Source organism: Gymnodraco acuticeps, unplaced genomic scaffold (genome assembly GCF_902827175.1).
Source record: "Gymnodraco acuticeps unplaced genomic scaffold, fGymAcu1.1, whole genome shotgun sequence".
Lineage (NCBI taxonomy): Eukaryota > Metazoa > Chordata > Actinopteri > Perciformes > Bathydraconidae > Gymnodraco > Gymnodraco acuticeps.
In genome coordinates this window covers 3,606,496-3,620,977 of record NW_022991219.1, presented here as the reverse complement: position 1 = coordinate 3,620,977, position 14,482 = coordinate 3,606,496, and the positions used below count along the sequence as shown (strand labels likewise).

The following is a 14,482-nucleotide window of genomic DNA, read 5'->3' as shown; positions in this document are numbered from 1 at the left end:
GCGGACTGTACTTAAAACCCTCTGGAGTCGGTGACAAGCCAAGTGCACATTTATTTACGTATTTAATCATAGATTTTCGCTTGTAAGGAGTAGAAATATGATTCCGATATCTGCGGAATCGCTAGAATCGTAGCTTTTCAAGAGTATCTCCTGTGAGACTGTACCCAGGGCACAGCAGCCAATATTGCCGCTCAAAACAGCTTGATTCGGCGTTACACTGTGTGTGATTGGTGGATTTGTGTGTCCGTCAAGGACATCTCGGCCGGCCGGCCGGCAGCCATGTCGGTCTGAAATGACCAATGGACACTCTAGAAATCTAAGGACCTACCCACCAATAAAAAAACATATAACGGGTGTCTCCCATCCAGTGTTGCCAACTTGGCGATTTTCTCGTTAAATTTGGCGGATTTCCAAACCCTCCGGCGACTTATTTGTGTCAAAAGCGACTAACGACTAATCTAGCGATTTATAATGGTGTTATTAGCGACTTTTCTGGTGTTTGGAGACTCACATTGTTCTGCAGTTAACGAGCCGCGGGTGCTGCCGTGAGCCCCGCTTCCCTCCCATAGTACTCACAGGCGCTCAGACTGACAGTTGCCTGGCCTCAGCATAGCTGCTGCTGCAGTCAGAGCAGAGAGGAGACAACCACACTCCCCCGCGTCGAGACTGCAAATGAATTGCGCATGCGCCAACTGCCAAGCCGTCCTGGTTTTGAGCGGGATTTAAATGTTGAATGTAAATGTTTCTTCACTCTCTTTCACACTATAATAAATAACTGCCTTTGCTTTGCTTTGACTCACACAGCCTCAGTCACTCAATCACCTCGTCCACTGTGTGTGTGCCTCTCTGTGACAAGCTAAACATCATGGCACAGTCTAAATTGTATTCTCAAAAATACAGAAAGGAGTGGGAATCAAACCCTGAGTATAAAGGATGGTTGAAGCCATTTATTGGAGATGACACACGGGCATACTGCCTTTATTGTAAGGGGGATTTCTATGCCAAACTGTCATGTTAAAACCCCAAAATATACTCAAAAGGCAAAGACATTTCTGATCTACTGTCGTCTGGATTTAACTCCGGTGGTTTCAAGTTTTGATCCTTGAAGGGTTGGGAACGTTTTTTGCCTACAGCCGCCATTACATGATATGCAAATTAGGCGATGACGTCATTTAGCGACTTCTGGCGACTTTTCGGACAGCCAATAGCTACTTTCCTTACTATGGAGTTGGCAACACTGCTCCCATCAGTTTCAATCTTTTAGTCTGTGAAGAAGATAGAGAAAATGGTTCGAAGGAACTTTACCGTTGCGGACGCGCTGGATTTTATTTTCGCGAGCGGCAGTGAAGAAGATGGCTCATCAGAACCTGAAGGCTTCGACTCTTCTGAAGAAGAAGAATACAGGGACAGCAGGGATCCATTTGACGATGGGTAAGTGTAAATATTACTTGTAGTGCATTTGCCATTTTGTGAGGAGTACCGCGAAAATGAACAATGGATTTATCAACCTTTTTATTTTCCCCTCATGAACTTTTTCTCGGGACAAAATAGACTCTTGATTAGTAAACGTTTACTCTGTGTCTTATTTATGTGTAAACGTTATTTTGGCATGTATAAGTAAGGTTACATGTGTAGATGAATAAAAATAATCCTTTATTCGTCCCACAACGGAGACATTTATAGACATGTATTTTATTTGATCATACTGTTCTGTACAGATGAGACTTTGTCATACTAGACTTATTTACATGTGTGTCTGTGATAAACTTTATGTGTAAACGTTATTTTGGTGTGTATAAGTAAGGTTACATGTGTAGATGCATGAGATAATCCTTTATTTGTCCCACAACGGAGATATTTAATTTGTGTGTGTGTGTGTGTGTGTGTGTGTGTGTGTGTGTGTGTGTGTGTGTGTGTGTGTGTGTGTGTGTGTGTGTGTGTGTGTGTGTGTGTGTGTGTGTGTGTGTGTGTGTGTGTGTGTGTGTGTGTGTGTGTGTGTGTGTGTGTGTGTGTGTGTGTGTGTGTGTGTGTGTGTGTGTGTGTGTGTGGAACTTCGTAATAATTATTGTCCCACAATTTGTATTTGTTTTACAGAGAGGTTTCACAGCTGCCTGGGCCTAGCTGCCCACAGATGACATTTATCCAGGAGCCTCCAGCTGTGCCTGCCACCATGTTGAGATCTACCATGGATCAAGGGCCTTCACCACTGCCATCCCCACCAAGCACTAGGGGACCAGCATCACGACAGCTGCCTCCATCTCTGCCTGCGACTAGGTCAAGATACACCTCAGCTCCACCACAGCCACAGCCATTACCATCAACCCGGACAGCAAAGAGGTCTCGTAGAGCACACGTACCTCCCACACAGCCACCAGCTGCCCATGCACCATCACCCCCACCTGCACAGCAGCCAGCTCCACTGTCTTGGAAGACAGGCGAAGACCCTGACACTGCTCCCCCTGTCTCCAGGTTTCAACCTGCTCGCACACCCGGGCCACAGCTCAACAGTATCAAACAAACCCCTTGAGCTGTTCTTCAGTGCACTAACAGTACAGACACTCTGTACCAACACAAACAAGCGGGCTGCACAGGAGATGGGAAAGGGTAAAACCTACAAATGGACTGACTTGACTGTAGAGGATTTCTATAAATACATGGGGCTGCTGAAACTGGACAATTTATTGGACTACTGGAGGAAGGATCATTTTGTCAGTGTATAATGAATAGTTGGTTGAAGGAAAAAAAGTTCTGATGTTCAATATTGTAAATAGTGAGATTTTGCAGTTATATTTATATACATTGTTGGTATTATAATAAATTGTTGGTTGAAAAAAAAAGTTCTAATGCTCAATTCTTTTTTGTTTACACATCACATGAACCTTGTTATGTAATATGAAGTCATTATTCAGTCCTGATATATCTCAGTCCCTGCTGTGGTGAAAGTAGAGTGATTGACAGCTGTTTTACTCAGAATGCGAATTTATAAAATTTCATTTTAGACATGAATAACACATTTATATACAGTGTAATTCAAATATTTCACTACTTTTGTAATCCTAAGACTTTGGTAACCAAATCTAAAACACCAAAACAATTCGATCACATGAGTAAATTTGTGTTTTCACAAGAGTTTTGAAGATTTTCCGATAATCGGATGTCAAATTTTAAGCTTTTGAGCTACTTATCTCATCAAACAGTGCTCTAAAGTGAGTCATTTGCATATATAGCAATACTAGAGATTGTCCTGAACATTTTGATATGTAACACATGGGTGCCATTTTAGAAGAAATACATTTAAAAGGTGATTTAAGAAAACATCTAAAAATCGAGAAAATACCCTTAGACTCCAGCGGGTTAATGTTACTCTGATCCGGTTACTTATGTTGTGGCAGATATTTAAGTAAGCTTTCTTAACGCTAATGTTATAATAGTCAGATTGCTCTGAAGATGGGAGGTGATATTCTATTAATGTTCACGTTCACACAGTCGGTGATTTTTGCCGGCCGTCTTTCCTGCAACGGCAGCTTTTCTGTATTTCCTTTCTCCTGTAATATGACTTGATCGCTTTAAACTCCGCACACTGAGCTCTGATTGGTCAGCAGGCAGTGCTTTCACTGAGTTGAGCTCTTAGCCTGCAACCTAACCTTGGGGGTATACTACGAATCTAGTTCAACCTATCATGGATATGTTTTGAGTTATCCGGTTGACTTAATCCAAAACAAAGCCGCTCTCGCTAAACTGCCATACAACGCTGGCTATCAACTCGTTCGGTCAAGCCAGCCGTGTCCTATCTAGGTGCGCGTTCACATAAAAGGGGTGGTATCTGGAGCATTCGACCAATCACAAACATGGAGAAGCGTATACTGACAGCGCAGCGTCATACTTCCTGAATGAAAAGTCAACTATAATATTAGTCAAATATGAAGAAGTTAAACTTTAAACATCCATGACTTAAACACTTTATCCAGGATCAAAGCCATAGCTGCACCTGCAAGCAAGCCCGCCTTAACCTGCCATCAGGCCCTGGGGCTGTTTTGTAGGCCCCCTATTTAAACAACAAATCAAAGTCATGTATAGCCTCGGCAGGCTCTGTGATCGCACTTCTCCACTCTGCTCTACGCGCGCCTGGTCCTCTCCTCCAGATGAGTGACGTATCGGGCCTCCCTCATGTATTTGTCTGGTTGCCGTTGGCTCCCCTCCACGTAGCAAGTCCTCGTCGTCTTCTCCAACAGATAATGTCCCTCCTGTCTGTTTTTCCTCTCCCGCTTCTCCATCGCTATCAGAACCAGACGGCCTACTTGGCTCCGAGGCCCCGCGGCCGGCACCGCTGCCGCTCGGTACAGAACTAATCTGTCCTTCCTCCTCATCCTGGCCTACAGGTTTAAAATAACCTGTAAGCTTCGGCATTTGTTATAATAGCTGCTTGTCTCGAAACTCCTTTTCCCTCAACAATTTGTTTTGCGCGAGCGCCACTCTCAAACTTTTTCTTCTCCGACATTTTCTCCTAAACAACCTCATCTGTCACTCAATCACTCGCAATTTGAATAAGTCACATGTGAAACATATTCTCATTCTGATTGGCTGTTAAGTGGTGCCCACTGACTGTTACGGAGTCATCTCTGGAATCCATCGATCTGATTGATTAGCAGAGCAAATGATCAAAATAGTATGGAGGGAAGATATTTTCATTTGGATTACTGGTCTGGGGGAAGCTCACGAGTGAGTGAGTGAGTGTGTGTGTGTGTGTGTGTGTGTGTGTGTGTGTGTGTGTGTGTGTGTGTGTGTGTGTGTGTTTGTGTGTTTGTGTATTTTTGCGTTTGTGTGTATTGTGTTTGTGTCCCGGGGAAAACACTCACGAGAAACACCGGCTGTTGTTATGCCTGCTGTGACGTCAAGTTACTCCGTTCTCCGCTTGTAATTATGCCGTTACAAGCTGCAAAGTTGTATTTATCATCTGAATTTACTGAAACAAGTTTAATATTCTGAAAGCCAAGACTTTGTTTATTTGAAATCAGATGAAAACAAACTGTAACGGACCCTGCCGTGTTATCTATGATTACTATACGCCTTACATTCATAATTTCAGCGGAGGGAGGGGGAGCGGCGCTGTGGAAGAGCAGAGTGGCAAGTGAGAGGCGAGCTGTCATCTTGCCTTTACAAGCTTCAAAAATGTATTTATCGTGTGATTTTGGAAATAAAAGTGTCATATTCTGAAAGCCAAGACTTTGTTTATTTAAAATGTGAAAAAAACACCCGAAAATTTAATTAGTTTTTTGGAATTTTTGTATTGGCTCATGATAGGCCCCCGATCTCCGTAGGCCCCTGGGCTTCAGCCCAGGTCAGCCTGTGCATTAAGGCGGCCCTGCCTGCAAGGTGAATACAGCTGGTAAAAGAAAAAGTGTTTGAATGCGTACATTAACCGGTTTATGATATCACTGCCCCGTCCAAGACACGAGTGGATCTGACTTTAAATACATTTGACTCGAGTGTTTCGTCAACTTAATGTGTTCAAATAATACTTCTGCTGTATGTATGTGACACTGTAAGTGTTGCACGGCCAGATACGGCTCAATAAGCTGACTCAGATAAGGAAATATATGATAGGCTACATTATGATGTGATATGAATGATAATGGGAAACATTAACGTCTGCACTCACAGTGCCGCGGACTGTAGGCTACGTAATGTTACTTTGATCCGGTTACTTATGTTGTGGCAGATATTTAAGTAAGCTTTCTTAACGCTAATGTTATAATAGTCAGATTGCTCTGAAGATGGGAGGTGATATTCTATTAATTTTCACGTTCACACAGTCGGTGATTTTGGCCGGCCGTCTTTCCTGTATTTCCTCCGCACACTGAGCTCTGATTGGTCAGCAGGCGTGGTGCTTTCGCTGAGTTGATCTCTTATCCTGGAACCTATCCTGCTTCGGAGCACAGACTAGGTTCCAGGATAAATCACCATGGAGATCTAGCCCGCTAAAAAGTGAACCAGCTTCGTAGTACCGGAAATCCCAGAAGTTATCTTGCTAAACGAAAATCCTGCTTCGTAGTATACCCCCCTGGTCCCGACCAGGTTAGCCGCTAAGCATAACGGTGTGTCCACACAGCAGCTTTGACCAAATCTTGAAAATCCTGGAGCTGGGCGTGTCTGACAGCTTGGGGATTTCGCGACCAACAACCAATAACATGAATATCCCGCCCCCGACATATAAAGCAAAAAAACCCGGTTCTTCTACACTATTGTCAAAATGGATGCCGGTTATGTAGCAAGGGTAGCAAGTGTAGTAGCAAGGGTGCATTTAGTGGATGCATTGTCTCGCTGGAGGCCATGTAGTTTTCGTCGCTGTTGGGTACATCCAATACTCCGAAAACGTCTGCAACGGGGGGGATACCACGTTCTGGTCCAAGAACTCCGTATGGATGACCTGCTGTTTCAGCAGTACTTTCGGATGAGCAAACACGTTTTCGACGAGTTGCTCCAGAAAGTGGGTCCACTGATTACAAAGGCTGACACCCATATGCGTTTTTCAATTGGACCCGCCGAGCGACTCGCCATCTGCCTACGGTACGTTTTGTGTATTTCTACTTCTTTAATATGACTCTGTATATAAAGAGAGAGAATGCATGCCATGGATGAATGATGACTGAAGTCTTTGATTTAGTTCAGATGGATGACATTAATTTAGATAGCTAGGTAAACACAGTCTTGCTCCCCTGTGTACATGGCGTGTGGTCTGTGTGTGTGGAGGGGGGGATCTCTGTGTGTGTGTCTGGTCTGTGTGTGGGGGATCTATGTGTGTGTGTCTGTGGTCTGTGTGTGGGGGATCTCTGTGTGTGTGTCTGTGGTCTGTGTGTGGGGGGATCTCTGTGTGTGCATCTGTGGTCTGTGTGTGGGGGGGATCTCTGTGTGTGTCTGTGGTCTGTGTGTGGGGGATCTCTGTGTGTGTGTCTGTGGTCTGTGTGTGGGGGGATCTCTGTGTGTGTGTCTGTGGTCTGTGTGTGGGGGGATCTGTGTGTGTGTGTATGTGGGGTCTGACATATTTATTTTAATCATGTATATATGTTTTTTTTTCAGGTACCTGGCAACCGGTGACTCATACAGGACAATAGCATTCAGCTATCGGGTCGGGCATTCAACAGTGGCTGTCATCGTCAGGGAGGTTGCGGGTGCCATCTGGACCGCCCTGGTTGAGGAGACCATGCCGGTACCACAGACCGAGGACTGGAGAGCCATCGCTACTGGGTTCCAGGAGCGCTGGAACTTTCCGAATTGCGTTGGTGCCATTGATGGGAAGCACGTGGTGATCCAGGCTCCGGCAAATTCTGGGTCCCTGTTTTTTAACTACAAGTCCACCCACTCCTTGGTACTGCTGGCTGTCGTGGATGCCCAGTACCTCTTCAGGGTAGTGGATGTCGGAGGTTTTGGAAGGAGCAGCGACGGTGGGAGCCTGCGGAATTCCGCTTTTGGAGAGAGCCTCCGAGATGGCAGTCTGCAGCTACCACCTGATACCGTCATCCCAGGAGCAGAGCGGCTCGGCCTTCTTCCCCATGTGTTTGTAGGAGATGAGGCTTTTCCGCTGCTGGACAACCTGCTGCGTCCGTTCCCTGGACGCCAGATCACACGCGAGAGGAGGATGTACAACTACCGCCTCAGCCGTGCCAGGTTGGTGGTTGAATGTGCGTTTGGCATCCTCTCATCCCAGTGGAGAATGTTCAGGCGTGTCATCACCACCAGCCCGGAGGTAGTAGAGTTGTGTGTGAAGGCCACCTGTGTGTTGCACAACTTCCTCCGCAGGAAGACGATGGGAAGGCCATCATGCACACCTATCGCAGAGTCCACAGATGAAGCTCCAGCTCCTTCAACCCTGCGTGATGCACCGAGGATGGGCTCCAACAATGCCACACGCAGATCCGTCCAACTGAGGGAGACCTTCAGCTCCTACTTCAATGAGGAGGGTGCAGTGCGATGGCAGAAGAATGTGGTGTAGGGTGAGGGTCACCATTGTCTACAAACCAAAAGCTCTTTTAAGAGCTACCCATATTTTCTTTAAAAAGCAAATATTCCAAATGAGCCATTTTAAAATCAAACATTCCTAATAAACATGTTTCTTGAATTGATATTATTATATTATGATATGACTAACAACCTTTTTCCTTCAGCCCTGTTTTTACTGATAAACCACCCATGATTACAAAAGGTTTTCACCTGAACAATTACAGAAGACGGCACATTATATCGACATACATGAAGCTTCTGGTATGTTGCAACTGACAAACCACATGAACAAGTGAAGACACAGTAGAGCCATAACATACTTTAAATAACTTTTATTTATGTAATGTTGTCAGTGAAGTGTGTGATGAGTGTAAAAACATGTAATGTGGATCAGTATCAGTAATCAATTTTCCTCCTGGTCTGCCTCTAAAACCACCTTGTGAATGTCAAATCTGACTCTTAACTTCTTCTGTCTTGACATCACTCTCATGGTGGGCAAGAGACTCTTGAAGAATGACAGGTCCTCGTCCTCCTCCACCACCACTGGTGGGGGTGGTGGTGGCATGGCCAGAATAGGACCGACGGCAGACAGCAAACTTTGCTGAAAGGAGGACATCTCACTTCCCCTTTTCCTTTTCCCCCGGATCGCAACACTCGCCTCCTCCTGTCCTGTCTGCTCTGCTTGCTGGCTGTTAGCTGGCTGACTAGCTGACTGACTGACTGGCTGGCTGGCTGGCTGGCTGGCTGGCTGGCTGGCTGGCTGGCTGGCTGGACTTGCTGGCTGACTGGCTGGCTGGCTGGCTTTCCTGGCTCTCTTCCTCTGGCACCAGGGTGGATGGAGGAAGGGTTTGCCGGGGGACATTGCTGGACTTCTCACGGTCAATCATGAATGGGTTTAAAAAAGTCATGACTGCCGCGAGATGCCAGGGCTTATGTCCCCCCGAAGACCCTGCACCGCTTCTTTTCCCCTCCTTTTCAATTTGTTTCTCCTTCCTGTACTTGTCCCTCAGTGTCTTCCATTTCTTTCTGCACACTTCGTCTAATAAAATGAAATGAAAGAATACAGTTAATTTCTTTAATTTTAGAAAATTATTCCTCCATTAATGAAAACCTAATCCCTTTATCACTGTCAATTGCATAAAAGGTTTTGTCACACTTTATCAGAATCAAAATCAGAAACAGGTTTATTGCCAGGTAGGTTGCACATACTAGGAATTTGACTTGATGTCATGGTGCATATATAAAAAACAATAAATCTAATATAAAACACAATGTTTTACACCGTAATAAAATACAGTTAAATTGCAATAAGATAACAATTACATAAAGCAGTAATTTACATGGAAATAGAATGCTATGAATGCATTTTTGCATATAAACTAAGAAATGTGAAATCAGAATATGTGCATAAAGAAATATGACATTGTGTGCATTAATGTGATGCAGATATAGTCTATGATGTGGCAGAGGTAAAGTGTGGGAAGGGCTATAATGAACATTTATTTTTTTAACATTTTGAACATTTATGAGATTAATGTTTATGGTGCTATTTTATGCTACATTCCATGCTAGCTAATGATACTGTCTATGCTTGCTAGCAACGAAGTAAACTAGCAACGAAGTAAACTGGATATAAAATCCCCAAACAAGCGAAAACCTACCAGTTTCACCCACTGCCTCTGCCACCTCCCTCCATGCCTGGTTCCTCCGGTTTGTATCCCGGTAAGTAAATAGGGACTGGTCATAAAGAACCGGGTGATTTGCTACCGCAATAACTAAGTTCTCCTCCATTTTTGTGGAATATAGAAATGAACTGCGGGTCTGGTTCTCCCAGCTTGCACGCGGTTTGATTGGCTAGCGCTTGAACTGTCAGATTTGCATAAACGGATCTGATTGGCTGTCGCTTCCAGCTCAGCCTCAAAAGTTGAACATTGTTCAACTTTGGAATCCTAAACATCCTGGAAATCCTGGAAATATTCGCCTCGCCCCCCCACAATGCAGTTCGGCGACAAGCGAGGGAAAGTGACGTCATCCCCGTTCAAAGTCAATGGGCGGAGACGCGCTGGAAGCGGTGGACAAATCGCCAAAAGCTGCTGTGTGTATGGGCCGTAACAGCCCGTCTACACTACAGGCGTCAAAAAAGCTTGAAGCTGGGCGTGTCTGAAGCTTGGCGATTTTTTGCGAGCAACGCGACCAACAACCAATCACATGAATCTCCCGCCCCCGACATACAAAGCAATAGCAATGTTAAAACGAAGTAAACTGGATATAAACTCCCCAAACAGGCGAAAACCTACCAGTTTCACCCACTGTCTCTGCCACCTCCCTCCATGCCTGGTTCCTCCGGTTTGTATCCCGGTAAATAGTTCTGGTCGTAAAGAATCGGGTGATTTGCTACCGTAATTTCTCGTTTGGAATATGAGGAAATGAACTGCGGTCTGGCTCTCCCAGCTTGCACGCGGTTTGATTGTACTGCGCTTGTACTGGCGGGATTTGCATAAACGGGATTTGATTGGCTGACGCCAGCTTCGAGCAAGCATCGAGGCCGATAGACGCTCGCGATGCTTGCAACGCCTTACCATGCTACCAACAATGCAGTTCGGCGAAGTTTGAAAATATCCTAGGTCACCCCATTCAAATTAATGGGCGAAGCGTTGAAAGCATTTTTTGACGCCTGTAGTGTAGACGGGCCGTTAGTTACCATGGAGATCTAGCCAGCTAAAAAAGAAAACCAGCTTCGTAGGACCGGAAAGCCGGAGTTTTCCCTTAATTTAGCCGGCTAAGCGAAAATCCTGCTTCGTAGTATTACCCCCTGACAATACACAGGGAGGAAAACATGACAAGGAGAAAAGCAAAACACCCACTACCAGACACACACAACTAAAAACGTGACAAAACACAAGAATCGTGACAGATTTTGCTATTTTAACCAATGTTCTATTCAACCCAGTCTCACGGCATTTCGTGTTCACCAACACGATTTTTAATCTATTGATTCGTGTTCACCAACACGATTGCCCCTTTTTTTCGTGTTGCACAGCACGATTTTAAAAGCAATGTATTTCTACTGCCTGCAGCACGTCTTTTTCTCCGGTCGGGTCGAGGAAGACCGGAAGCTGTGTGGTTCATAAAAACATGTTCTTACTCAATATCAAGCCACAGTTATTGCTTTTATTTGAAATCGTATAATTTCTGACTTTTGTTGCCGTCTGTGAGGAAAATAAATGGGGCTCAGAGCCTCAGAATACTGAAATCTGTATTTTTTAAATCTTTTTTTCCTTCTAATTTGTTATTCTTCGCCCACTTCTGTACCCTTTTGTCTTTCTATCCTCTCAGTTTGGTATGTGGTCTAGTTTTCAGTGAATGTGAAAAGCTGCTTGCATGCTCTTCACAATAGAAAAAAGTGTAAGTCATTTATAGACAGACACACGTTCATTTGCTGCTTTCACACCTCAGTGCCGATTTTGTTCAGTTCCTCTCTCTGTGTCTGTGCAGAAGCTGGAGGACTCCCACACCAACACCCCACCCCACCTCCCTCCCTGTGTGTGTGTGTGTGTGTGTGTGTGTGTGTGTGTGTGTGTGTGTGTGTGTGTGTGTGCGTGTGTGTGTGTTTGCGTGTGTGCGTGTGTGTCAAGAGGCAGCAGGGTGTGGCATCACAAAGGAGACAAAGCTCATAGGAGCACACAAAGACCCTAAAATAAGAAAGAATAACATTTGTATTTCTCTAGATCCGCAACACACTTTTTAAGAGCAATAATAGCATATTATGCTGTCCAAACAGTAGAAAATCCCTGCATGTTTCAGCATAACACTTACTCTCTTGTTGTTGTCATGTTAATTGCAGTTATTATAAGAGCTTACATTCTCTACTATCCAGTCTGTGGCTGATTCCACTGTCATGCATTAGGCTACTGATTTAAATTAAAAGGCTTTTGCTTTGTGTTAACATTGTTAATGCGCTTCAGGAGATGATGCGCTGTTATGGATGTCCTCTCAAGCTGGTGGGTTGTGTGCCCATAAAAATGAGAGATGGAGATGGAGGGAGGGAAGGTTTATGGTGGATGTGCTAATTGGAATTTTTTGGCCTCACCCCAAGTGTGAACAAAATGATTTCAGTTGTTGAGGTTATGTATCTTTAATATTACTTTTACAATTGTTCATAATAAAACGGGGGGGAAACTATTGTTGAAAAGGAACCTTTACTCTGCAGGAAAGTGTGTGTGTGTGTGTGTGTGTGTGTGTGTGTGTGTGTGTGTGTGTGTGTGTGTGTGTGTGTGTGTGTGTGTGTGTGTGTGTGTGTGTGTGTGTGTGTGTGTGTGTGTGTGTGAGACAACAAAGAGTGATGTCGTCCTGGGAGGGAGTGCAGGGTGGGGCGCGGCAGATTTCGAGTCGTTTTTGTGTTTGATTTTAATGCATGCACGTGGGGTCTCTTTTTCCCATGAGAAATGCTGCAGTCGTGCTGCATGAGCTGACTACTTAAAATACATTTACATTTATTGGATCCCTTCTTATATTTAAATGTAACACCTAAATGCCCCCTTCTGGCGTGCTGTGTTTGTCAATCCTCGCTTTTCTAAGATGGTGTCATTGTTCTTCATGCAGGACCCCCGGCACTCGACTGAAAATCAGGCCAACTTTGTGTTTACCTATACGCACTGTAAAGGAGTTCCTGAATCCAGAAACCACTACCTGTCTATCTATGAGCCGTAAATGGTTAGGAAACGCAGCAAAAATCCCTCAACTGAGATGCAGAAGTTAATAATTCATGAGGTGTGACTCTCAGAAGAGGTGGAAAATGCCCTAAGAGAAGCGAAGGAGGAGGGGGGGGGGGGGAGAAAGATGAAGGGAGAGAATGGAGTGGGGAAGGCAGCATGCTGGGTGGGGGTCAGGCAACAGGAGGGGTGGGGGGGTGGGGCGACGCATGGGGAGCAGTAACAAGACAGAAAGGATGGTGTCTCAAACTCAGAGGATGTTCGCCTGATAGGAGAGGAGCATAAGAAAGACTATGTGAGGGGTAAGAGGCAGGTGCAAAGTGTGGTGTGATGAAGTGAAACAGCAGAGCTAACAGTAGCCGATTTCCTGCAGTGATGTAAGAAGTGTGCAGAAAGGGGGAAAAGGGATGAGGAGTTCTCTTCTGGCCATTAGCAACAAAGAAGAATTGCATCTTTCTCCAGTTTATTCACCTATATTTTCATATTCACTGGTAGGGGTCAGAGAACGAGTAAATGTAGGTTTTATTTGTACTAGGGACCTCGATACCACCTTCTAAATCTATTTTTTAAACCAGTGTTTTCACAACACTTAAAGGCACAAATACTGATGTGATATTAGGTTGCCAATACATTCTGTTGAGCTTCTATCCTTTAATTCCTTGTTTTACAGATGCTGTTCCTCATTTTCGTTGTGAGGAGTGTGTGTGTGTGTGTGTGTGTGTGTGTGTGTGTGTGTGTGTGTGTGTGTGTGTGTGTGCGCGCGTGCGTACGTGCGTGCGTGCGTGCGTTATGGTGCACTTGTGCGCGGTTGGCATGAGTGCATCTTGGGGCCTTTTGCCCATCCAAGTGGAATAATGGGTGTGAAGGCAGAAGTGGTGCACTAGAGATCTCCACCTTGTGGGGTGGGGGGTGAAATGCGGGGAGCCTGCATTATTCAATACTGACCCAACTGAAAGTCTGCTTCTCGCACGCAGTTGTCGACCATGCGAGCGTCACAGATGGTTGGTGGCAACCGGTTCAATCCCCAAGAACAGCTAATGGAGTATGTACACAGTGACTAAGGGAAATATTCTGTAGTTTGTTAAAGTCTGAACCAATGGCGGTCTGATGACGGTAATCCTCTTGGGGCTGTGGATGTTGGGTTACCTTGGGCAAAAGTCACTACGTTTACGCCCTCTGAAGGGTAGTGTTAATGTTAGCTAAGACTAAAGCTAGCTTACGGTTTCCTGAATAAAAAGTTGTAATAAAATGAAAATAAGTGTACAAACCTGCCCACATACAAACAGAATATCCATTGGTGTACACTTTAAATGTGTCTATGAATCCCGATTCCTAGCCTTGACCTTGGACTACTTGTTTTTTGGTAACCACTTGTTCCAACAGCAGCCGTGTTGCTAACATATATACAATTTAAGACTTTGTTTTCTGTGCACTGATCAGTCTGATTAGCAATTTAAGACGCAATAAGGAAATCGAGTTGAGAGTCAAAGACTATAACCGGATTGTTTTACATGTAGCCCCTTTACAAACTAATATTAAGCTCATTTTAAGCTAAATCGCTGCCTGACGTTAGCCAATGGGCTACCAGATTAATTTCTGGTCTCTTTTGCCACCTACTATGTCTTGATAACAGTGTCCTCAAGGACTTTCTAATTCAGTTTTTTTCTGTCAAAATCATCCCTTTAGCTGTTTCAGAAATGCTTTAAAAAATGTTTTACGTTTGGCTATTTTTTGAGAGCTTTGGTCGATGGTTTATGCACATTCATTCTCAC

At 44.6% G+C, this 14,482-nt stretch overlaps 2 protein-coding genes across 2 annotated transcripts; both read left to right on the top strand.

The window, feature by feature from the left end:
* The first annotated feature begins 1,278 nt into the window (after positions 1-1,278).
* On the top strand, positions 1,279-2,833 carry LOC117561570 (formin-like protein 14). Its single transcript, XM_034239065.1, has 2 exons — positions 1,279-1,431; positions 2,095-2,833. The coding sequence occupies exons 1-2, from the start codon at positions 1,286-1,288 to the stop codon at positions 2,525-2,527; spliced, it is 579 nt and encodes a 192-aa protein (XP_034094956.1). The 5' UTR covers positions 1,279-1,285; the 3' UTR covers positions 2,528-2,833.
* A 3,566-nt stretch (positions 2,834-6,399) lies between these two features.
* Positions 6,400-8,729, top strand: LOC117561748 (protein ANTAGONIST OF LIKE HETEROCHROMATIN PROTEIN 1-like). The gene is made up of 2 exons (XM_034239331.1): positions 6,400-6,567; positions 7,078-8,729. Exons 1-2 carry the CDS (start codon positions 6,419-6,421, stop codon positions 7,988-7,990), a joined length of 1,062 nt encoding a protein of 353 aa, XP_034095222.1. The 5' UTR covers positions 6,400-6,418; the 3' UTR covers positions 7,991-8,729.
* The last annotated feature ends 5,753 nt before the right edge of the window (positions 8,730-14,482 follow it).

What these genes read in the sequence shown, in the direction of transcription:
- LOC117561748 (XM_034239331.1), top strand. Translation starts at nt 6,419, where the DNA reads ATGGATGACCTGCTGTTTCAGCAGTACTTTCGGATGAGCAAACACGTT. An exon ending in CGACTCGCCATCTGCCTACG is followed by an intron (nt 6,568 to 7,077) that starts GTACGTTTTGTG and finishes TTTTTTTTTCAG; the next exon opens with GTACCTGGCAACCGGTGACT.
- LOC117561570 (XM_034239065.1), top strand. Translation starts at nt 1,286, where the DNA reads ATGGTTCGAAGGAACTTTACCGTTGCGGACGCGCTGGATTTTATTTTC. An exon ending in AGGGATCCATTTGACGATGG is followed by an intron (nt 1,432 to 2,094) that starts GTAAGTGTAAAT and finishes TTTGTTTTACAG; the next exon opens with AGAGGTTTCACAGCTGCCTG.